This window comes from Bison bison, unplaced genomic scaffold (genome assembly GCF_000754665.1).
Source record: "Bison bison bison isolate TAMUID 2011002044 unplaced genomic scaffold, Bison_UMD1.0 scf7180017864212, whole genome shotgun sequence".
Taxonomy (NCBI): domain Eukaryota; kingdom Metazoa; phylum Chordata; class Mammalia; order Artiodactyla; family Bovidae; genus Bison; species Bison bison.
Genome location: NW_011494784.1, coordinates 2,085,477 through 2,110,095, shown reverse-complemented (window position 1 = coordinate 2,110,095; position 24,619 = coordinate 2,085,477). Strand labels below are relative to the sequence as shown.

The following is a 24,619-nucleotide window of genomic DNA, read 5'->3' as shown; positions in this document are numbered from 1 at the left end:
TGTGGATTCTTATGCCTTCCTTGATATTGGGCTTCCCTTGTGGCTCAGCTGGTAAAGAATCCACCTGTAATGCAGGAGACCTGGGTTCGATCCCTGGGTTGGGAAGATCCCCTGGAGAAGGGAAAGGCTACCCACTCCAGTATTCTGGCCTGGAGAACTCCATGGATCATGTAGTATATGGGGTTGCAAAGAGCTGGACACGACTGAGCACCAGGTGGTCCCAGTTATGTTTCCCTGCTATCATGTTGAAGTCCATGTGATTTCTGTTGAGTTGGGTCCATGTCTGCTTGGTATCCTCCACTATGACTCTCACTCATGACCAAGAAATGTGTGTCCCCCTCACAGATGGTGTACTTGGCATTCCTTATGCTGTTCACTTACACCGTGTTGGTGGAGATGCAGCCCCAGCCCAGCGTGCAAGAGTGGCTTGTTATTATCTACATCTTCACCAATGCCATTGAGAAAGTCAGGGAGGTGAGTTACCCTTTCTCCCTTTGTCTTCCGTACATCTCTGCTAGAGGTGTTCTGGGATGGGGTGGTGCAAAGGGAGAGGTCAAAGGTTGAGGTGGGGTGGACAGTGATCCTGACTTGGCATGCTGCAGGAGGATAATTGGGGGAAATTTCTGATCTCAACCTTTTCTTGTTGACAAATAATTTCTCTTGATTGCCGCTCTTTGAAAGCAGTTATTTTTGAGGACATCTTAGTGTGTTTATCAGTCACAGAGTGATAGTGTCTAGTTGTTATTAGACCCTCCGACTGTTAGATTTCCCATCCCCAGAGTGTTTTTTTTTAAAATAAGATTGATTTTCATATAGTCTAACATTACTTACATATTATTGATTTCATGTCACATAGTGGCTAAAGTTGTACAATGGTAAAGAATTCATGTATAGCCTTCGAAAGTTCCTACTAAACATTCCTCTGGGGCAAGTAGTCCAAGAAACAAAACAAAGCAAACTTTATTTGTAATTTATAGTGAGTCACTTAAAAAAAAAAAGGAATGAATATTCCCATGCAGTTGTAATGTAATCACATATAGTATAACTTAGACTATTTTAGAATCACTGTATATGTAGCTCTACCTTTGTGCATTTACATATATTGAGTTTGTCCTAGAGCTCTTATGACCAATACTGTATATTATGTAGATATAGTCTTAGTAATATATTTATGTTGCCTGCTAGTTACTATTATGGAGTTTATAGACAGTAGAAAATAATTCAGCAGAAAAATGTTATCAAAATTCTACCATTCTTTTTAATGCCTCAGGAAAAATGGGTTTACTGTCTGACATTTCAATTTGTCTGACATTCTGTTGCAGGGGTAATTTCTTGTAATAGTGAGTTCTAATGTCACGTTCAATTTGCTAAATGTTCACTAACAGCAATAGTGGGATCAGATTATAGGATTCTTTCCTTTCTTTGCACTAGGCTATTCATCATGAAATGGCATTGCAGCTATAGTCCATTGCAATGTCGAGTTTTAAAATTGTCTCAGCGTTTCCCTGTGTTAGTTTAGGATTGATCAAATCTAGAAAAAACTTTTCTTTCTTCCTTCCTTTTTTAAATTTCTAGTTGGGTTTTTAAATAGTTGACCAGCATTAACAGTCACATTAAGCTGTATTTATAGAATTGTTTAAATAATTCATTCCCCAAGGATAACTTACATCTCCAAAGCTGCCTTAAGATCTAAGGTTTGGCAGGATTCAATTCCTCTGTAAATGAACAGTTGAAGTATTGAAGATCATATCGATGAGACTCTTGAGTTATAACACGTTCTTTGTTTCTTTCTTTCTGTCATGTTTTAGGTCTGTGTTTCAGAACCTGGGAAGTTTACTCAAAAGGTGAAGGTGTGGATTAGCGAGTACTGGAACTTAATGGAAACTGTGGCTATTGGCCTGTTTTTGGTGGGATTTGGCTTTCGGTGGGGTGCCCCACCTTTCTACACGGCGGGAAGACTGATATACTGCATCAACATCATATTCTGGTTCTCACGGCTCCTGGACTTCTTTGCTGTGAATCAACATGCAGGTCCCTATGTGACCATGATTGCAAAAATGGTGAGTACTGTCTGCTGTATAACCTGGTGTTATTTTAACAGTTCTACCTGATTTCATGGTTCATATTCAATAGTATTTTAACTTTTAAAATTATTTAAAGAAGTACACACTTCATCACCACTTATTGTATAACTTAAATTCATATTTAACCAATGTCCTTGGATAGCATATTAGATAGTTGACTGTGATACTCACCTTACCTTTTTGGTTAGGGCCAGATGATGGGGTATTGAGTCGTATTTGTCTCTGAGCACAGTAAGCTGAAATGCTGATTTGTCTTGTCTCTCCACCCCTAGCCAACTCTTAAATAGTGATTAGTATGGGCCACACTCTGTTCTAAGTACTTTATATATATTAACTCATTTAATCTTAAAAACAATTTTAATAGATGGGTACTATAATCCACATTTTACATTCAGGGAAATGGAGTTTACGTAAATTTCCCAAAGGAGTAAGCTGGGGAGTCAGGATTCAAATCTGGACCACCTGGCTCTGTCTGCCGTCTGAGCTCACTGTGCAATTGTATAAGCCCTGTCCAGCTGACTTTGCACAGGAGTTAAGAAGGACAGCACCTCAAGATCTTTGCTTTTTCTTCTAGAATACTCACAGAGAAGGGGCAAGCTCTTGAGAAGAAAGAGTAATGTTGAGATAGAGGAAGAGGACAGTAAAGGGAGAACCTCCAGGATACCAAAGATGATTTTGGTTACTTTATACTTTTTTTTTAGACCAGCAATATTTTCTCTGTTCTTGGTGACATTGGTATTAACTTGGAAATCTATGTTGAGGTAACCAATGTATCCCAGTGACTCAGTACAAGTTTATTTCTTCCTAATGCAAAGACCGATGGGTGCTCATGGAGCCTGGCCCTTATCCAGTGACTGAGGGATCACAAATCCTTCCTTCTTGGTGCATACCCATGTCATTATGTGGCTTCTCAGGTTTCCTATGACAGGGAATCAGAGGGATGGAAAAAATTCCATGGAGGAGCATGCTTTTAAAGGGATGGAGCAGCTTTTAACTGCTCTGAGGAGGAAGTGAGTCAAATCACTATTATTCCACAGCCCGTTGGCCAGAATAGGTCATGTGGCTCCTGCCTCATGGAAGGGAAGCTAATAGGAAATTCATGGTGTAAGTTTCTGCCACAGTGAACAAGTAGATTGATGTGATGTATTAATACATTTAGTAATGGAAATGAATTATTTGAAAGAGCCTTTAAAAGTTATAGTACATGTGTTTGGTACATGTATATATTATATGTGTTCTCAAGCAGTTCTCCATTGTGCATTAAAACAAGCAGGCTTACTTTGTTTTTTAAACTTTTTATTTTGTACTGGGGTATAGCTGACTGACAAACAATGGTGTCATAGTTTCAGGTGAACAGTGAAAGGATTCAGCCATGCATATACATATATCCGTTTCTCCCAAACTACCTCCTATTCAGGCTGCCCCATAACGTTGAGCAGAATTCCACTGTGGTATATGATAGGTCCTTGTTGGTTATCCATTTAAAATATAGCGGTGTGTACATGTCCATCCCAAACTCTATAACTATCTCTCCCCGCCATCCTTCCCCCTGGTAACCATAAGTTCATTCAACCTAAGTCTGTGAGTCTCTTTCTGTTTTGTGATAAGTTCATTTGTATGATTCCTTTTTAGATTCCACGTATAAGGGGTGGCAGATGATCTTTCTCCTTCTCTGACCGACTTCACTCAGTGTGACAACTTCTCGGTCTATCCATGTCGCTGTAAATGGCATTGTTTCGTTCTCTTTAGTGGCTGAGTAATACTCCACTGTTCAGATGCACCACGTCTTCTGCCATTCTTGTCACTGGACGTTTATGTCGCTTCTTGTTGCTGTTGCTGTTTAGTCATTAAGTCATGTCCAGCTGTTTGTGACCTCCAGGATCCTCTGTCCATGGCATTCTGCAAGCATGAATACTGGAGTGGGTCGCCCTTTCCTTCTCCAGGGGATCTTCCCAACCCAGGGATTGAACCATGTCTCCTGCTTGGCAGGCGGATTCTTTACCACTGAGCCACCTGGGAACCCCCAAGGTTGCTTGCATGCCTTGGCTATTGTAAACTGTGCTGCAATGAACAATTGGGTTGCATGTATCCTTTCAGATCATGTTTTTCTCCAGATACATGCTCAGGAGTGTGATTGCAGGGTCATACTGAAGCTCCATTTTTAGTTTTTTAAAAAACCTCCATCCTATTCTCCATAGCGGCTGTACCAATTTGTGTTCCCACCAACATTGTAGGAGGGTTGAATCAGGCTTACTTTTACTGCAAAGACTAACTGAGAGTTAATGAACCACTGGATTTAACAAACATCATTTTATAGTTGCTTTTACATCTTTTTTTTTTCCCCCTTAAATTCTTCAGTTTCCTAAGTAGCCTGGAATTATTCAGCAGATTCTTGGCCTAATCAATTTTCTGAGACTCTAAATACTGCTGAAGATAATCCTGGGAATAAGGAGCCATTTTACTAATTTGAATTACCCTAATTTTTTTCTTTTCATAATCTCTGATGAAAAGTTAGATACTATCCAATCAAAGGCTATTCATATTTCATCACTTCTTAAAAAAGCATAGATTCTCTACTGTTAGTACATTTAAATTATTCTATAGGCTACCTGAAACACATATTTTGCAGAGAAAACAAGATGTTTTAGACAAAGGAAATCCAGTTGTTCATGGACTAGGTATTTTGGTCAATGACTAGACAGTCTTATTATTGGCAGGCCCCCCCGTCCCTGGGATTCTTCAGGCAAGAACACTGGAGTGGGTTGCCACTTCCTTCTCCACTGCATGAAAGTGAAAAGTGAAAGTGAGGTTGCTCAGTCGTGTCTGACTCTTAGCGACCCCATGGACTGCAGCCTACTAGGCTCCTGCATCCATGGGATTTTCCAGGCAAGAGTACTGGAGTGGGGTGCCATTGCCTTCTCCGATAATTATGATGACTCCAGGTATTTTATTTGTTTTGAATTTCTAATCTATGCTAAAATTCTGGCTGTGCCATATTTTTTTTTTAACTTTTTATTTTATACTGGGGCTCAGATGGTAAAGAATCTGTCTGCAATGTGGGGGACCTTGATTCAATCCCTGGGTTGGAAAGATCCCCTGGAAAAGGGCATTGCTACCCACTCCAATATTCTTGCCTGAAGATTTCCATGGACAGAGGAGCCTGGTGGGTTACAGTCCCTGAAGTCACAAAGAGTCAGACACGACTGAGTAACTAACATTTTCACTTTTGTTGGGGTATAGCCAATTATGCTCAAAATTCTCCAAGCCAGGCTTCAGCAATACGTGAACCATGAACTTCCAGATATTCAAGCTGGTTTTAGAAAAGGCAGAGGAACCAGAGATCAAATTGCCAACATCCGCTGGATCATGGAAAAAGCAAGAGAGTTCCAGAAAAACATCTATTTCTGCTTTATTGACTATGCCAAAGCCTTTGACTGTGTGCATCACAATCAACTGTGGAAAATTCTAAAAGAGATGGGAATACCAGACCACCTGACCTGCCTCTTGAGAAACCTGTATACAGGTCAGGAAGCAACAGTTAGAACTGGACATGGAACAACAGACTGGTTCCAAATAAGAAAAGGAGTACGTCAAGGTTGTATATTGTCACCCTGCTTATTTAACTTCTATGCAGAGTACATCATGAGAAATGCTGGACTGGAAGAAGCACAAGCTGGAATCAAGATTGCCGGGAGAAATATCAATAACCTCAGATATGCAGATGACACCACCCTTATGGCAGAAAGTGAAGAGGAACTAAAAAGCCTCTTGATGAAAGTGAAAGAGGAGAGTGAAAAAGTTGGCTTAAAGCTCAACATTCAGAAAACGAAGATCATGGCATCTGGCCCCAAGTGCCAGATTTTATTTTTCTGGGCTCCAAAATCACTGCAGATGGTGATTGCAGCCATGAAATTAAAAGACGTTTACTCCTTGGAAGGAAAGTTATGACCAACCTAGATAGCATATTCAAAAGCAGAGACATTACTTTGCCAACAAAGGTCCGTCTAGTCAAGTCTATGGTTTTTCCAGTAGCCATGTATGGATGTGAGAATTGGACTGTGAAGAAAGCTGAGCGCCGAAGAATTGATGCTTTTGAACTGTGGTGTTGGAGAAGACTCTTGAGAGTCCCATGGACTCAAGGAGTTCCAACCAGTCCATTCTACAGGAGATCAGTCCTGGGTGTTCTTTGGAAGGAATGATGCTAAAGCTGAAACTCCAGTACTTTGGCCACCTCATGCGAAGAGTTGACTCATTGGAAAAGCCTCTGATGCTGGGAGGGATTGGGAGCATGAGGAAAAGGGGATGACAGAGGATGAGATGGCTGGATGGCACCACGGACTCACTGGATGTGAGTTTGAGTGAACTCCAGGAGTTGGTGATGGACAGGGAGGCCTGGCGTGCTGCGATTCATGGGGTCGCAAAGAGTCGGACATGACTGAGCGACTGAACTGACTGAACTGAACTGAGCCAGGTAACAATGTTGTGATAGTTTCAGGTGGAGAGCAGAATGATTCAGCAATACATATACATGTATCCATTCTCTCCCAAACCCCACTCCCAGCCAGGCTGCCACATTACATTGAGCAGAGTTCCATGGGCTATGCAGCAGGTCCTAGTTGGTTATCCATTTTAAATATAGCAGTGTGTACATGACTATCCCAAACTCCCTATCTCTTCCCGCTGGCAACCATAAGTTCATTTTCTAAGTCTATGAGTTTGTTTCTGTGCCTTGCTTTTTTGTAGACAGCAAACATGTTCTACATTGTGATCATCATGGCCATTGTCCTCCTGAGCTTTGGAGTGGCACGCAAAGCCATCCTTTCACCAAAGGAGCCCCCATCCTGGACCCTTGCCCGAGATATCGTATTTGAGCCATACTGGATGATATATGGAGAAGTCTATGCTTCAGAGATAGATGGTATGTAGAGTATTCCAACACTGTGGAAATCAAACCCTTGTAGACACTCAGAGTTGTAAAGAACTCTGGAAAACAACTATCTGAATCTTAAAAATGTCAAGAGTTTGTGGTATTCTGCTAAATCAGTGTGCTAAATATTTGTCCATGGTCATAGGACTGTGATTCACCTTGTCTCTCATTCTTTTAAATTCTTTCTTTGCAGTTTGTTCAAGCCAGCCGTCCTGCCCTCCTGGTTCTTTTCTTACTCCATTCCTGCAAGCTGTCTACCTCTTCGTGCAATATATCATCATGGTGAACCTGTTGATTGCTTTCTTTAAGTAGGTTATTTTAATCAAATATGGTTATTTTGTATCAGTCAAATGGGTGAAGTATTTTGAAAGAGTCACATGTAACCTTTGTTTTAATGCATATCATGCTTTATTACTGTGGTTTTATGGTTTTAAAAATATGGGCATGGGACTACTGGTAGGAAGGTAGTGGAGTGTGAGAAGAGAAAAAGCAATAGACTGAAATAAAAACAGAATTAAAAGAGATCATACACTGTAATTAAGCAGTAATTTGGAATCATGGAGAAGAGCAATTGATGAGTTGAAAGTTGACTAGAGAGTCCTTGATAACTTCCCTTCATCAGCTCTCATTATATTTCATTCTCTGTTTTCTTCAATATCACTTCACTTCTCCATCTTCTTTTCCTGGTTCATCATCTTCTCTCCAAGCTTTTGACACTGGGATTTGTCCCTGGGCCCAGGCCTTTTGCTTATGCTTTGTTTGGTGATCTCTTTCAGTTTCCTGCATATATGTTCTATATCTGGACAAAGTCCAATGTGTATCTTCAGCCTACATCTCTTTCCTGAACTCCAGTTCTATAGGTCCAGCTGCCCTGTTCCGTTGCCAGTCAGACGTATAATAGATTTCTGAGCTTTTAAATGTCCAAACTCTTGATTTCCCCTCTTTCCCAATATACACTTATTCTTTTTATAGTTGTTCCCACATCTTTAAAGAAGAGCACACATTTCTGTCAAAGCTTCATCTTTTTTTCTTTGTTGTTCAGGCTAAAAACCTTGGCCTTCTTATTGCCTCTCATATTTCTAGGTTTAGATTGTCAGAAATACCTTTGACTCCACCTTCAAATAGATCCTCGTCCAACCACCTCTCACTACCTCACTGCTACCACCACAAAGCCTCCTAATCATTTCTCTGCTTCTGACTTTGGCCCCTATATTCTTTTCTCAACACTGTAGCCCTAATGACACTTAACAAACCTAAGGATGTTATTTAAAAGTGCAGTTGCCCTTTCCTTCCATCATCTCCTTGGCGTGCCTGGTCCCCCTTACTCTTCTTTCTTTATCCTACTCACTTATATATCCAAATATATTTTATAATTTATTTATATATTATTTTTCCCCCATTTATCTCATTCTGGAATACAGGCTTCACAAGAACAAGTTTGTTTTTTTGCTTTTGGGTTTTCTTTTTTCCTTTTTTGCCTATGAATTTATCCCAAGCATTGAAAAGAGTTTAATTGATGAAGGAAATCAAGTGACATGATGGGAAGGAACTAGTTTTTTCTGAATGCCTCCTTTATGCCAGCCACTGTATGAGGTATTTTATTTATTATCGTACTGAAGAGAGAAAGGGAAATCATTGCATAGAAGCTAAGTAAAGAAAGTAGAGGAGATATGGCTGAAAGCAGATAAAATAAATAAAAACACAGGCAAAAAGCGACTGTTGTTGCACATATATCAGGGAAATCTTATTAATTATTACAAGATTATATGATAACTGTCATCTCTCTTTAGTCTCACCATATTATGAACTTGCAACATTTGCTGGTGTTTAATTATTATAGCTTTTATTCTGACATTTCAAATAAGATCAGTGGGTATGAGATTTTTGTTTCTCAAAAATAGCAGGTGTCAAAAGAGAGGTTGAAAAATCCTCCCACAGGCCAATCTCGTCACTGCGATGAACACACCGAGAACCATACAAGCTGCTTCTTGTTCAGTTGCTAAGTTGTGTCCCACTCTTTGCAACAGCATGGACTGCAGCATGCCAGTCCATGTCCTTCCCTGTCCTTCACTATCTCCTGGAGTTTGCTCAAACTCGTGTCCATTGAGTCTATGATGCCATCCAACCTTCTCACTGTTGCCCCCTTCTCCTCCTGTCTTCCATCTTGATCTTTCCCAGTTATTAGGCTCTTTTCCAGTGAGTCGGCTCTCTGCATCAGGTGGCCGAAGTAATGGAGCTTCAACTTCAGTATCAGTCCTTCCAGTGAACATTAAGGGTTGATTTCCTTTAGGATTTTCATCCAAGTTGAGCAACCCCAGATCTGACTACTTATCCAAAAGCCCCTTTCCAGACTCTGTAATAGTTACGAAGAGCCTGACAAACACTGTGAAGATCGCCACCTGCTGGTAGACATGCTGTAGTCACACTTGGACTGGGGGTAGCATGGAACTTGGACCATCCTCAAACTTGATTGTGCAAGAGAACTACTTGGAGGACTTGCCGAGACAGGGATAGCTAATTTGGTCATTCTGGGGTGAGTGAGTAAGTGAAAGTCACTCAGTCGTGTCCAGCTCTTTGCAAGCCCACAGACTGTAGCCTGCCAGGCTCCTCTGTTCCTGGAATTCTCCAGGCAAGGGTACTGAAGTAGGAAGCTGCTCCCTCCTCCAGGGGATCTTCCCAACCCAGGGATCGAACCCAGGTCTCCTGCTTTGCAGGCAGATTCTTTACTGTCTGAGCCACCAGGGAAGCCCCATTCTGAGGTAGGGCCCAAGAATTTGTATTTCTGACAGGTTCTCAAGTGATGCTGGTGCTGCCGGCTCAGTGACTGCAGTTTAAGAATTGCCGTTAAATCCGGTTGTCAGTGCTTCCTTCATCTATCTTATGTAATCTGAAACTTCCCCTTACCTTTTTCCTCTCTTTTTTAAAATCTCACTAAGTGTCATGTGGGATCTTAGTTCCAGGACCAGCACCCTGTGCAGTGGCAGCATGGAGTCGTAACTACAGGATGCAGGGAAGTCCCTCCCCATTCTTCAATCCTAAGCTGTTTTTCTCCGGGATAGTTTGAGTTTCTTCTCTTTACCATTCCTGCAGTTTAGGGTTACTTGCATTTCTATTTGTTAAATTTGTCTGCCCTTCTTAAGTGCTTCTCTGCCATATTTCTTGAAGAAATAAATTCTATATTAGCCTAAGCAAAATATTAAGATAGATATTTCATTGTGTCCTCCCCACCCATATCATATTATAGACTTAAAGTTATATAGTTAAGGATGACATATTGCTTGAGAATGGATACCACTCATGACAACTTCATCACAAGCTCTATAGCATCAACATATTTTTCTGCACTATTTGTATATTATAATTGACATAATAAAGGGGAAAAAAAATCCAAAGTAGCCAACCAATATGAAGTTACTTTTATTATAAAGTTAATGTAAATAATTGATCTAGCTTCTAAATCAAAGTTCTGCTTATTGGTTTATTGTAGGATAAATTGATTTTTATTGCCTGCCTCGTCTTTTTTTTCCATTTGAATGTTTTAGCTAGGGTTATTCTAGCAGTTCTCACATTTGATAATTAGGAGAATCTCTTCATAAGATTGATAATATAGCAGAACATTAAAACCGTTTATCATTAAGGATGACTTATGGACTGAAAAGATCTTATGTGAAAAAAAATAGTGAATCAAGAATAATGTTACTTTCAGAGGACAGTTTCTGTTCATTGTATTTAAAATGTTAGCATTTTCTTCTCTCTGATTGTAATTTCTACCTTTTGCATTTTCTGATTAGCATATTTTATTGTAGAGGGTGATTAATGTGGGTTGTTTGGGGAAGAAGAATCATAAATGTGATGATATTATTTTTATTGGCTAACTACTGGTCACATCAGGTGAACCAATAATAAGCTGGAAAATAAAGCAGTAATCTAACTATTATGTTTCAGGATTCCGTATTAAAACACTGTCCCTCTTTTACTGCTACTTACAGTAACGTTTACATAGATCTGAAATCCATTTCAAATAACCTGTGGAAATATAATCGCTATCGTTACATCATGACCTACCATGAAAAGCCTTGGTTGCCCCCACCTTTTATCCTGCTGAGTCACATTGGTCTCCTGCTTCGCCGTCTTTGCCAGCACCAAGCTCCAAATGACCAAGAAGAGGGTGATGTTGGATTAAGTAAGTTTTTAATTGGTGGCACAGGAGAAAGAAAGTAAAGAGCAGAGATCCAAGGTGAAGACACCTGAACATTTTCGATTAAATTCAGGGCTCAGGTTGGAAGGCTCTGGGAGTTAAATTAAAAGACTATCAGTTGGGAACCTGGGTCTAAGTAAATACATTGATCTCATGTGGTTATAGTATCTTTTGCTAAGAGTAATTAATAGTTTGAAAGAAAGAAATGGGTAGGAATAGAATCTCTGCTTGGGTTTGTAAAGGTTTTTTGTCACCTGGAAAACCTGTATTTTCTCTGCTTAACTGGGAGGTCATCAGAGTAGCTCCTAGAGGGTAGTAGTCCCAGTGGCCCATACTTATTCTTTGTTGGTGAAGATGGAATCCAAATTGAAAGGATACAGGTCTTGTGGATTAAGGGAAATAGATAAACCAGACTTTGTCTGACTTATTCACTAGAGTCAAGGCTCTCTGGTTCTCTGATTTACAGAATGTGGAGGTCATTCTCTATAGATGTCTCATATTTTCAGGAACTTCAAGTCAAGATGCAGAAATGTGGTTTCTCTCTCTTTTTGGCAAAGCTTAACTCGACACATTTTGAGATTTTTTTCCTAGTTCATTTTGCTTATCCATATCTTGACAGCATGATATGACTGTCATACTAATCGTCTTAAGAGAAATTCATTCTTTTGGTTTACAGATGTTTTGTAGTTCCTCTAGGTCCGTTGGTACTAGGCCCGTTTCTAGATAATTCCTAAATATAGTAAGGAAATGGCATAAATCCACAATCCTTTATCTCAATTTCTAAATCCGAAATATATCTGAAAATGGAAAGTCTTTTTCTTCTTAAGTTAGAGAGAGACTCATCTGGATAGAAGAGGCTAATGGGACTAATGTAAGCCACTTATCCTCTTTATCCCTTGTAGTAGGAATACTCATTGATTTTGCTACAGAAATAATGTGTTTAATTTCAGAATATTGCTCTAGCCCCAATTAGGGATTTTACTTCATTTATGGCATATGCTTTATATTATATTTCCAAAACTAGAAGAGTAAACTTCTGAATTCTGAAATAGACTGGTTCCAAGAGTTTCAGATATGGAATTGTGGACTATCTGTACATTTTGGTGAGCCCTTAACAGGTGTTATCACAAGGTTGACAGGGTGACATGCTTTTGCTCCTGCTGGTAATTGACTCTGTGAAGTATTTTTCTCTTCTTGAACCACTGTACTGATTTATTTTTCTTTTCCATTTCTTTCCCTCAAAAGATTCAGCCTTTATAAGGAAGTCAAAGCACAACTGAAGTTAACTTAAAGGCTTATAATTATATTATAATTTTTCATCCTCTAATAGAGTGCCATCCCAGAACAATTTAACAGGAGAGCGTGAACCACTTGAGAGATCCTGGAATTAACTAGGATTTGGCCAGATTTTATAGCACCATACCAAAGAACCCTTTCCTGAGCTTGCCTTGATATGAACTTATAGGGTGATTCTGGTATAAAACTTGAGGAAATATTCTGATGGGTAGAGGTGCACTCACCCTGAGTTTTAGAGGAAATTCTAAATTTTTGTGATTGCCTTTGAGCCTCTGTATTCAGGTTCAGAATGTTTGCACACGGGGTAGCAGTGCCACCTGGTGGACAGTTGCAAGAAAATGTCACATGCTTCTAGCTGTACCTACCGCTATCACTGGAATTGCTCTGGGGATTATTTGCTCTCAGGAATCCACCGAAGGTTCAGATCACACAATTCTAAAGTCCCTTACTCATACAAGATTCTTTAATGCAAACAAAAATTTAGAGCTGAGTGGGGATGGGGAGATACTGGATTTTTTTTTTTTGTACCTGAAAAATTCTTCCATACTGTAAAACTCAGAAAACATTGTGAACACCTTTTGTGGCTGAATATTTTCTTTTAATTATCCTCTAAAATTAATATTTTTGTTAATTTGCATTTTAAATAACTTCTAGAACCTTTGAATTTCTAATTAATTCTGGAGAACTTTAATGGTTCTTTCTTGTTTTTTCTTTTTTTCCCCCCCTAATTTAGGTGAAATGGTTGAAGGAAGAAAACATTCCAATTTTACCCTTTTTGCAACAGCATTTTTATATTTAACAAGTATTAGAAACTTGCTTAAAAGATAATGTTTTTTTCTGTTAGGTAAGAGTCAAGGTGGTATACCACATGTGATCACTGAAATTTGATATAGATTGCATTAGTTTCATAACATCATGAAATGATGTGTCTTTTAATGAATTAGTTATTGTCAATGAAGATGTATAGCCTTGATTGGCCATTAATACTACTGGCAATAATATCTTTTTTCAATAGAAGAACTTAGTATATACCAACTCAGTGCCTATATAAACCCAGTGCAACAAGGTACAACTTTCTTACACTTACTAGATTCTCTGAAATAGATGTAGATTTCTTCTAACTTTGATTTTAACCTGTGGGTTACTTGTCATTTTGACAGTTTAAATAGTTGGTGGAGGAACTGCCATAAGCATATAAATATGATAGATTTTTATGTGTAAAAGTATTCTAACTTAGGACAATTTTGAAGATAAAGTATCTGATCCACATGAGTCACCTCCAAGACCCCACTTCAGCTTATAAAACAACTAGGAGACTCAGCCCGGTGCTTCCAGGTGTTGGTGGATAGTGCGTCCCAATTAGTGTTAGTAATACAGTGTGACAAGGCCGTAAACTATTCTCACACAAACTATAGTTTTATTCATTTTCAACGCCAGTGGAAGAAAAGTCACTCAGACGTGGTCTCAGCTTCCTATGGAGGGGGAATGATGATTCTTTTTATATACTATACTTACTTCCACAGAACTCTACCTAAGTAAGGAGGATCTGAAAAAACTTCACGATTTTGAAGAACAGTGTGTGGAAAAGTACTTCCACGAGAAGATGGAAGATCTGAATTGTAGTTGTGAGGAACAAATCCGAGTGACATCAGAAAGGTAAAAGTTCTATATGTATTTTCATTCCCTAAGCTGCTACTTGAAGCTGATTCTTACTAGAATGGCTGAAAAAAGTAGAAGGTCTACTTTCAAAACCCGAGGTTTTGATTCTCTAAAATTTTCTCAAGTAGTGTGTAATATTCTTGTAATCATTGCACATTTATTGAGCATCTGCTGGGTTCTAGTCTTATAAGTTAGAGGAGATAAATGGTGGATGAGACTAGGGGCCCTTCCTTTGTAGGACTTACATTCTAGTGTGTGCATGTGGAGGGGTGATGGGAATGGAGGACAAAAAAGAAATATGTAATTTAATGCCAGACCATAAAAGAGCAATGAAGAAAAACAAGTAGTGTAAGGGAATAGGGAATGATTGCCCTGAAGGGTCTGCTGGAGTTGGGTTGGCTTGGGTAGGTTGGACTGTCTGGGGAGCCTGGTGCAAGAGGACCACTTTGAGGCAGCTGAGAAGGAGAGACCTGAGGAAGGTGGGATGGTGCCCCCAAACTGGATGCGGATGTGTCCAAGAGCAGTAGGTTGGTCCTGAAGAGGGCAGGTGCAGGGTACCGGTTGCCCTGGGAGTCATGGAGCTCTCAGGGAGCCTGACTAGCACTTGTGCATTGAGTTGAGGGCAGTTGAGGGTGAATAGAAGAGACAGAGATCAGAGGCAGATTTTGTAAGAGGTTTACCTCTGAAGCAGGGTATGGGTACATGGTGGGGTTCTTTTGTTCTATGTGGCGATAACAAAATTAATGTGTTTGTTCCTGGAAATGGGAGGAGCTGCAGGAGCCAGAGGGAAAAAGTGATTTGCTGAGTGAAGTCCTTGGGAAGGGGAGTTAATGGTGGGGACCAGGAGAGGATGTGGAGAGGACCAGGAGAGGATGCAACCAGGCTGCAGGAACCAGGGCAGTCATCAGGGAGGGTATCTGTGGATGGGTGTGATTGTGGGGGGAATTAGTGTAAGAATGCCATTCAGAGTTTTGAGGAAAGAGGAGATGTGTTGGAGAAAGTGAACAAACTCAGAGTCTATTAAGATCAAAGCTGCTGTGCATGTATTACTAATTGTAGGTGTTAAAATAGTGAAGGATTGCATGTAATTATTTGCATTTTTCAAATTTAGCTGTAATTAACCTAACAATATATTAGTTTCAAGCATATAGCATGATAGTTCGACATTTGTGTACTATGAAATGATCACGATAGTGAATCTGGTTAACATCTATCACCGTACACAGTTACAGATTTCTTCTTTTAATGAAAATATTCGTTTCCAAGGCAAACCATTCAATATCACAGTAATCCAAGTCTATGCTCCAACAAGTAATGCTGAAGAAGCTGAAGTTGAATGGTTCTATGAAGACCTATAAGACCTTCTAGAACTAACACCCCCAAAAGATATCCTTTTCATTATAGGGTCAGCTCAGTTCAGTTCAGTTGCTCAGTCGTGTCCGACTCTTTGCGACCCCATGAATCGCAGCACGCCAGGCCTCCCTGTCCATCACCAACTCCCAGAGTTCACTCAAACTCACGTCGATCAAGTCAGTGATGCCATCCAGCCATCTCATCCTCTGTGGTCCCTTTTTCCTCCTGCCCCCAATCCCTCCCAGCATAGAGTCTTTTCCAATGAGTCAACTCTTCGCATGAGGTGGCCAAAGTATCATTATAGGGTACTGGAATGCAAAAGTAGGAAGTCAAGAGATACCTGGAGTAACAGGTAAATTTGACCTTGGAGTACAGAATGAAGCAGGGCAAAGACTAACAGAGTTTTGCCAAGAGAATGCACTGGTCATAGCAAACACCCTCTTCCAACAACACAAGAGAAGACTCTACACAGATGGAGAAGCTCTATATAGTCAGCAAAAACAAGACCGGGAGCTGACTGTGACTCAGATTATGAACTCCTTATTGCCAAATTCAGACTTAAATTGAAGAAAGTGGGGAAAACCAGTAGACCATTCAGGTATGACCTAAATCAAATCCCTTATGATTATACAGTGGAAGTGAGAAATAGAAAGGGACTAGATCTGATAGAGTGCCTGATGAACTATGGATGGAGGTTCATGACATGGTACAGGAGGCAGGGATCAAGACTAAACCATCCCCAAGAAAAAGAAATGCAAAAGGGCAAAACGGTTGTCTGAGAAGGGCTTATAAATAGTTTTGAATAGAAGAGAAGTGAAAGGCAAAGGAGAAAAGGAAAGAGATATCCATCTGACTGAAGAGTTCCAAAGAATAGCAAGGAGAGAAAAGAAAGCCTTCCTCAGCGATCAATGCAAAGAAATAGAGGAAAACAGTAGAATGGGAAAGACTAGAGATCTCTTCAAGAAAATTAGAGATACCAAAGGAAAATTTCATGCAAAGATGGACACAATAAAGGACAGAAATGGTATGGACCTAACAGAAGCAGAAGATATTAAGAAGCAGTGGCAAGAATACACAGAAGAACTATACAAAAAAGATTTCCATGACCCAGATAATCATGATGGTGTGATCACTCACCTAGAGCCAGACATTCTGGAACATGAAGTCAAGTGGGCCTTAGGAAGCATCACTACTAACAAAGCTAGTGGAGGTGATGGAATTCCAGTTGAGTTATTTCAAATCCTCGTGGACTTGAATCCTCATGTGCCCTCATGGACTGCTGCACACCAGGCTTCCCTGTCCTTTACCATGTCCCGGTGAAAGGTACTTCACCTTTGCTCAAACGTAGGTCCACTGAGTCAGTGATGCCATCCAACCATCTTGTTTTCTGTCATCCCCTTCTCCTCCTGCTTTCAGTCTTTCCCAGCATCAGGTTCTTTTCTAATGTGTCAGCTCTTTTCATCAGGTGGCCAAAGTATTGGAGCTTCAGCTCAGCACCAGTCCTTCAGTGAATTTTCAGGGTTGATTTCTTTTAGGATTGACTAAACTATTTGGTTTGCTGTTACAAAATTTCCCAGACTGGATGGCTTAGAAGCTGCAGAATGTTATTGCTCGTAGTTCTGGAGGCTGGGAGTCTGAGATCAGGGTCTGAGGATGGTCAGGTGAAGGCCCTGTTTGGGTTACAAACTTCTGAGTGTATACCTACATGGTTGAAGGCGTTAAGGAGCTCTGTGGAGTCTCTTTTATAAAATAGAGCATTAATCCCACTCATGAGGGCTTCATCCTCATGACCTAATCATCTCCCCAAAGCCACATGTACCAACACCATCACTTTTGAAGATTAAAGTTTCAACATGTGAATTTTGGGTGCAGACACAAACATTTAGGGCATAGCAGAGAGGATAAATAAAGACATTTTTAGAGAAGACAATTCATGAGAAGAGTTAAAGATTGGATGTGGTGATAAGGGAGTATATGGAGTCCAGGATGAATAATGTCTAAGGCAGGGTAATGAGGTGAAAGGTGTCACTGAAGGGATAAGGAATGCAAGATGCATGGCAGAGACTGAGGCAGCGGGTAGAAGCAATGAGGTTGAAGTTTGTTGAGCCTGAGATTCTAGTGGCATATTTAGCCAGAGATGTCTGGAAGGCTTTACATATATGGCTCTGGAGCCCGAAGGGCAAAATTTGAATAGGAAATTTGATAGTCACCTGCCTATTGTAGGAAAATAAAACTATTAGAGAGGAAGCGATTATGCTCAGAAAGCAAGTTGAGTGAGGAGACTCAGTGGGTCTCACGCTGAGAGGTGTCAACACCTGTGTCATGGGCTGAGGAAGAGGAACTTGTGGAGAAGACTGAAAAGAATTGATCAGAAGAGAATAATGAAAACTAGGAGAAGGTAATATCATGAGTCATGTGAATACAGAGTGAAACTTGATGATAGTAATAATAGTAAACTGAACACCAGTAATCATCATATGCTATTACATTTTCTTCAGTTTTTTTCTTGGCGTTTGAGTAGAGAAGGATTAGATGGTAGATGGGTAAGTAGCTTCTGGAAAATATTCTAGATGCTTTCAAAGGCTCTAGAATTTGATTATGAAGCCCTAATTTAATTTCAAAACACAATTGATCAAATTTCCTTTTTGATAGAGCTATTCCATGAGCCCTTTTTTACACGATGGTCCTTATTGAGGTTGTTCTGAAAGTGTTAGTTGCTCAGTTGTGTCCAATTCTTTGTGACCCCATGGACTGTAGTCCACTAGGCTCCTCTGTTCATAGGATTCTCCAGGCAAGAATACTGGGGTGGGTAGTCATTCCCTTCTCCAGGGCATCTTCCCGACCCAGGGATCAATCCCAGGTCTCCTGCCTTGCAGGCAGATTCTTTACTGTCTGAGCTACCAGGGAGGGAAGAATATTTTCTGGCAGTAACTGAGCAGTAGTTTGAAGAGGGAGGGAAAAGATATTAGGAAGACATTTGTATGTTTGCCTACCTCTGAAAAGAGATTATCTGTATCCTTACAGAGTTAGGTGAATTGTAAAAGTGGAAAGAGAACCTATTAAGTCCGTTTTATATTTTACTTTCTCTATTTGGAATGCTGGCTACTTTTTGTCCCTACCGATATAAGCCAGTGTTTTCTCTCTCTCTTCTATGGAATAAGTTGTTAACTAGGGATTTTTCCATAGTAAGCATGTTTGGTTACATTATATTTGGAAAGTGCTATATCTTAAAAAAAAAAATTTTTTTTAAACTATCACATTGAGCAATGTGACTCAGCAGAGTTAGAGCTTGAGCAGGTCCCATCATTGTTTTATCATGATATCTTACTGAGAAACATTTGTGAACAACTCTCGGCATGGAAAATGTGGGTGCAATTCAGTCATCCTTCGTGGGACTCTAGGACCTCAATAGGACTTTGCTTGGATCCCTGCTGAGTTGCTGATACATGCTGGAGGGCAGTGGTTAATGCCATTAAATATGGAGTTGCATGCTTTGGCTTTGAAGCCTCACTCTTTCACCGACCATGTGATGGGTAATGTGACCTATATTCATGAAGGGATGGTAGAATGCCTACTTTATAGGGTGGTCATGTGGATTAAATAAAATAATGTATAATGCCTGGCACATAATGAGCACTCAGGAACACTGTGATTATCATGATAATTATAATAATACTTTCTATAATTTCATTTTACAATATCTAGTCCAGAGACCCATAATGAAACAATAACCATACTGGTCTCCCCCTCACTCTCAAACCTTGTACAGAAGAAACAAAAATTATGAGAATTTCTTTTCCGTGTCAGAGTGACTAAAAGACTTGGTTAATATAGATCGTGGTTGAGAAATATAATTAAAATATGTTTCATAGGACATTGAGATTTAGATAAGAAGTGCCTATGAAAGCACAAGGACCTGATTTGAGGGTGACCAGGTTATTTGCCTGACAGTCTCTATTGTAGCAGATTACCTGTGGCTCTGAATAGTTGTTGGTGTCTATTGTATCCTTTTGATGGGGCTGCTGCTAATGGAACTTAATGAGTCTCCATTACTGTTGTTCGGACTGCACTGTTTTTGAATTAGATGAAACAGTGTGCTAGATGGAGAGGCTCTAATGAAGCATATTTGGAAGTGAATAAACATGTATTTTGTACTCTTTTCTTCATCATCCTTACCAATTCCAGTTTTACAGGTTCCAGAAGGTCAGGAAGCCTTTACTAAGGCTCTATTGAGTTAAAGAAGTTGAAGCAAGAGAGGGCTCCACCCGCCTAGATGATAATAAAAACAGAAAATACGACCCCCTTTATTCTTTCATTTCTATCTGCAAAGATTCCAGAAAGAAGGGGAGGATTTCTCAATCCATGTGACCTGTGATATATTCTAGAGAGGAGACATCTGACACTATTTTGGAAAGTGCTTCCTAGAACTGAGTGCCAAGCACTTCGTGATATAATCAATCACTGCTTCTCCCAGCCCCCAAATAAGATTGGGAACAATTTTTTATTTCTGCATATGGTGATGTGAGTCATGAAACTGTTGACTATATTCCCTCCCTTGCTACTTTTCACTTTATTTCTGTTTATCAAAGATTTTTAGTATTGAGAAATTGGAAAGTATACTCCTTTCTGCAAAGTAAAGAATGAAACAGAGGAAAAAAGGAAAGAAAGAAAAATGTCATAACTGTGTTAATTTCCTGGACTGCCATAACAAAGGGCTTCCCAGGTGGTACCAGTGGTAAAGAACCTGCCTGCCAATGCAGGAGACATAAGAGACCTGGGTTCCATCCTTGGGTTGGGAAGATCGCCTGGAGGAGGGCATGACAACCCACGTCAGTATTCTTGACTGGAGAAACTCATGGATAGAGGAGCCTGGCAGGCTACAGTCCATAGGGTTGTAAAAAGTGAGACACAGCTGAAGTGACTTATCACGCATGCACACACACCTAACCAAGTGCCAAAAATCTAAGTGTCTTACAACAATAGAAATTTATTATCTCACAGTCCTGGAGGCTAGAAGTCCAAAATTACGACGTTTGGAGGTCCGTGCTTTCTCTAATGACTCTAGGGGAGAGTCTTTCCCCATTCCTTCTAGCTTCTGTTGCTTGCTGACAGCCCCTGGTGTTCCTTGGTTTGTAGATGCATCACTCTAGGCAGAAGGCAGTTGTCTCACATTTTCTTCCCTCTATGTCCAAATTTCCCCTTTTTTTAAGAATATGAGTTATACAGGTTTATGGTGTACTTTAATGACCTTATTTTAACTTGATTACCTCTGTAAAGGCCCTCCTTTCAAATAAAGTCACGTTCTAGGAATACTGGGGGTTAGGATTTCAACTTATCTTATTTTGGGGGCACACAAAACAAAACCGATACCCATATAACAGAGATAGATAGATATAGATATATTTTCTTTGTTCTTTCTAATTTTCTAAATGAAATCAAGTGTTAAATTTAATTTGACTCTACTTGCAATGCACTTTTGTACTTGCATAACTGATGGTGTCTTATGCTGCTTTGACTTGAACCACTGGTTCAATATCATAATTTGGGGTTCAAGTATTCAAAATCACTTAAGAATTGGCTCAGGCTTTCTCTGATTGTAGGTTCCTTAAAATGGGCTTTGTTTGAAACCTGGGATGCTTGTTTATACTGTAGATATGAAATTTTATTTTAAAAGATCTATAAACTTTTTCCAATTATGTTTTTTATTATTGATTCTATTCCTATCATTCTGGTTTCATCCTCAGGATTTCCCTTGTCTACCAAAATAGCACAGTGCTTGACAATAGGAGATATTAAAATGTTTGTCATGTAAGTTAATGAATATGTTAATGAGTACAAATAGGCTGATTGATGAGATGATTGGAAGGCTAACTAGTAGAAGCTGGAAATGTGGTTCTGAAATACTGGAGAGAAATAAGGGCTAGAAATACAATTTTTAATTTTCCTTTTTCTGGTGATAGTGGGAATTATAGGAGTGGGTGAGGGCACCTGGGATGAGTACCTACTGGATAGAGAAGAAGGCAGAAGACAGACCCAACACAGGGAAGCCGCATAGGCTGGGCAGCCACCTAGAGATGGAAGCAGAGCAGGAAGAGAGGCAGGCCAGTTCCCATCGACTTACTGCGTTTATTGCTTTTCTCCCTCCCTTTACCCTTAGGGTTACCGAGATGTACTTCCAAATGAAAGAAATGAATGAAAAGGTGTCTTTCATAAAGGACTCCTTATTGTCTTTGGACAGCCAGGTGGGACACCTGCAGGATCTCTCTGTCCTGACAGTGGATACCTTAAAAGTCCTTTCTGCTGTTGACACCTTACAAGAAGATGAGGCTCTCCTGGCCAACAGAAAGCATTCTACTTGCAGAAAACTTCCCCACAGCTGGAGCAATGTCATCTGTGCAGAGGTTCTGGGCAGCATGCCACTCTCTGAGAAGAAGAAGTATCAGTGTTATAGCATGCCCCCTTCTTTGCTGCGGAGCCTGGCCAGAGGCTGGTATCCCCCACGAGGGCAGAAAGGGCCCTTTCTTGAGATTACAGATCAAGAGGCTTCAAATGTAAGAGATGACCAAGGAGAGCAAGAAACAAAAAATCGTGTAGTTGCTTCTGGGGTGATGCTGAACAGACAGGCACACCCAAAGTATGGCCAATATCTCCTGGTCCCTTCTTATCTAGAACAAGTTTCTTATTCTGCAAAAACTGACTTGCCTCTGTCCACACCATCTGTGGAAGCAGGTACAGATGGGCTGACAACTGAACACGTCAGCCAGACTGAGGTCCCTGTTCATCTGATGTGGCAGACCCTGGGTGTCTCAGCCAAGGGCCCCATGGTGGAAACCAAGGAGCAGTGTGAGTCACTTGGTCAGATACCAGCCAGACAAGACAAGGGGGAACGAGTGCTCCCCACTTTGATTTGCACACCTGCACCCACGAGAGTGTCCTCCCTCCCTTCCCAGGTCATGAGCATGCAACCTGGAGGTGGGTATGTGAACTGGGCATTTTCAGAAGGTGATGAAACTGGTGTGTTTAGCACCAAGAAGCAATGTCAAATCAGCATGGCCTCCGCTTGTAACCATGACTCCAGACTGAGTGAACAGGGCCAGAGGCAGAACCGGGGCAGATCCCTGTCTGATAACTCGGCAAGACTGGCCCAGAGGAATTGCTCAGAAGTACTTCCATGGCTCCAGCCAAACACATCCTTTCGAATCAGTCTGCTTCGGAAAGACAAGCCCTTCCCTGGGAATCAGAGCTTGAGATTACACAAGGAGGAGAAGTTGAAGATCTCTAAGATTAAAAGTAAGAAGTAAACATTTAAAAACCGGGATTAAATTCTCACCTTGCTACCATTCTCATTCTCCCCATTCTCTCAGTCTTACCTGTGAAACACAATGGTTCCACATACTGTCTTTATTGTCTCATGTAAATCATTTCCCTTACAGATCTATCAAAATTCTCAGAGATAGGACAGTCAAAATGGATCAAAACAAAATTGCTAACCAAGGATAGGAAACTGTCAAAGAAGAAGAAGAAAACACAAGCACTGCAGGTGCCAGTAAGTGCCTTTTATGTTTTTGGCAACTGAGGTAGTATCCTATCTTAGCTTGAGTTCTCTTTATTCTAAAGTGCCAAGTACACAAAATAACACTGTCCTGGAAGGAATGGAGATGTAAATCTTAAGAGTCAGCAGAGCTGATTTGCAACAATTCATTTATCAACTCATATGTTGAAGGACTTTTGTGTTATTTTCAGTTTTTGGCTATTCCACTTAAGCTGCTAAGAACATTTGTGTACAAGTCTTTGTGTGGACATATGTTTTCATTTCTCTTTGGTAACTAGGAGTAGAATAGTAAAGTCATATGGTAAGTATTTGTTTAATTTTAGAAGAAACTTACATTGCCACCAGTTTATGAGTAGCGGTTTATGAGCGTTCCAGTGGTCCACGTCCTTGCCAGTCCTTAGTAGGCTCAGTCTTTTTGATTTTAGCATATTAGTGAGTGGACAGTGGTATCTCACAGTGGTTTCATGTGCCTTTCCATAGTGACTTGTGCAGAATCACCTTTTGAAGGAGACTTAACGTCCATAAAGAATGTGCTTCCTTCAGGGAACGTGCGATGAGTTGCTGGGATCCCATAAAATATGAGTTTAGAATTATGTTCTAATTATGTTCTAAAATGGCCAGAGTTAAAATAAGAACTATTACCTGAGCTCAAGCACTAATAACTTGCTTTTGTTTGTTATCTTGTAGTTTGTCGATTTATCTCATTTCTTCTCTGCCCCTGTGAAGCACATGAGGCAGCCGTTATTGTTAGCTCTCTGTTATTTTAATGATGTAGGGAATGGAGCTCATAGACATGAAGTGATTTGCTCAGTTCATGTAGTTTCTGAGTGACAGGGATAGAATTCTAACCAGTTCTTTCAGACCCTTATGTTTTTGTTGTTTTGCTTTATACCAGTGGTTCTTAAACTGCGGTCTCCCATCAGCATTACCTGAAAACTTAAGAGATTCAAATTTGCCCTCTCCTCAGACCTACTAAGGGCTTCCCAGGTGGCACTAGTGGTAAAGAACCCACCTGCCAATTGCAGGAAACATATGAGACGCAGGTAGGATCCCTGAGTTGGGAGGATCCCCTGGAGGAGGGCATGGCAACTCCAGAATTCTTGCTTGGAAAATTCCATAGACAGTGGAGCCTGGCAGGCTACAGTCCATGGGGTTACAGAGTCATAAACGACTGAAGGGACTTACCGCACACACACAGACCTACTGAATCACACACAGATCCTGAGGATGGGACCCAGAAATCTGTGGGTTTAACACAGTCCTGGGTGTTTCTGATACACACTCAAGTTTGAGAAACCCTGCTCCCCACCCTGGTTCTCAGTCATGACTGCAAATAGGAAAGTCACATGGATGCTTGTGTCCTGCCAGCATGAGTGATGGAAGTTTAACACTTCCCAGGTGATTTTAATTTGCAGCCAATATTAACAACCGCTGTTCTTCAACATCGGAGAAGGCAATGGCACCCCACTCCAGTACTCTTGCCTGGAAAATCCCATGGACGGAGGAGCCTGGAAGGCTGCAGTCCATGGGGTTGCTGAGGGTCGGACATG

General features: G+C 40.5%; 1 protein-coding gene across 3 annotated transcripts in view; it reads left to right on the top strand.

Annotated features, from left to right (window-relative positions):
- TRPM6 (transient receptor potential cation channel, subfamily M, member 6) overlaps positions 1 to 24,619 on the top strand; it is a 166,364-nt gene that overhangs the window by 111,668 nt on the left and 30,077 nt on the right. For all 3 annotated transcript variants that reach the window (XM_010844892.1, XM_010844889.1, XM_010844891.1), the window contains exons 20-27: positions 346 to 474; positions 1,809 to 2,060; positions 6,828 to 7,002; positions 7,205 to 7,319; positions 11,001 to 11,194; positions 14,029 to 14,161; positions 21,675 to 22,807; positions 22,951 to 23,063. In XM_010844892.1, the coding sequence (XP_010843194.1) occupies positions 346 to 474; positions 1,809 to 2,060; positions 6,828 to 7,002; positions 7,205 to 7,319; positions 11,001 to 11,194; positions 14,029 to 14,161; positions 21,675 to 22,807; positions 22,951 to 23,063 (2,244 nt within the window). The remainder of the gene's footprint in view (positions 1 to 345; positions 475 to 1,808; positions 2,061 to 6,827; positions 7,003 to 7,204; positions 7,320 to 11,000; positions 11,195 to 14,028; positions 14,162 to 21,674; positions 22,808 to 22,950; positions 23,064 to 24,619) is intronic.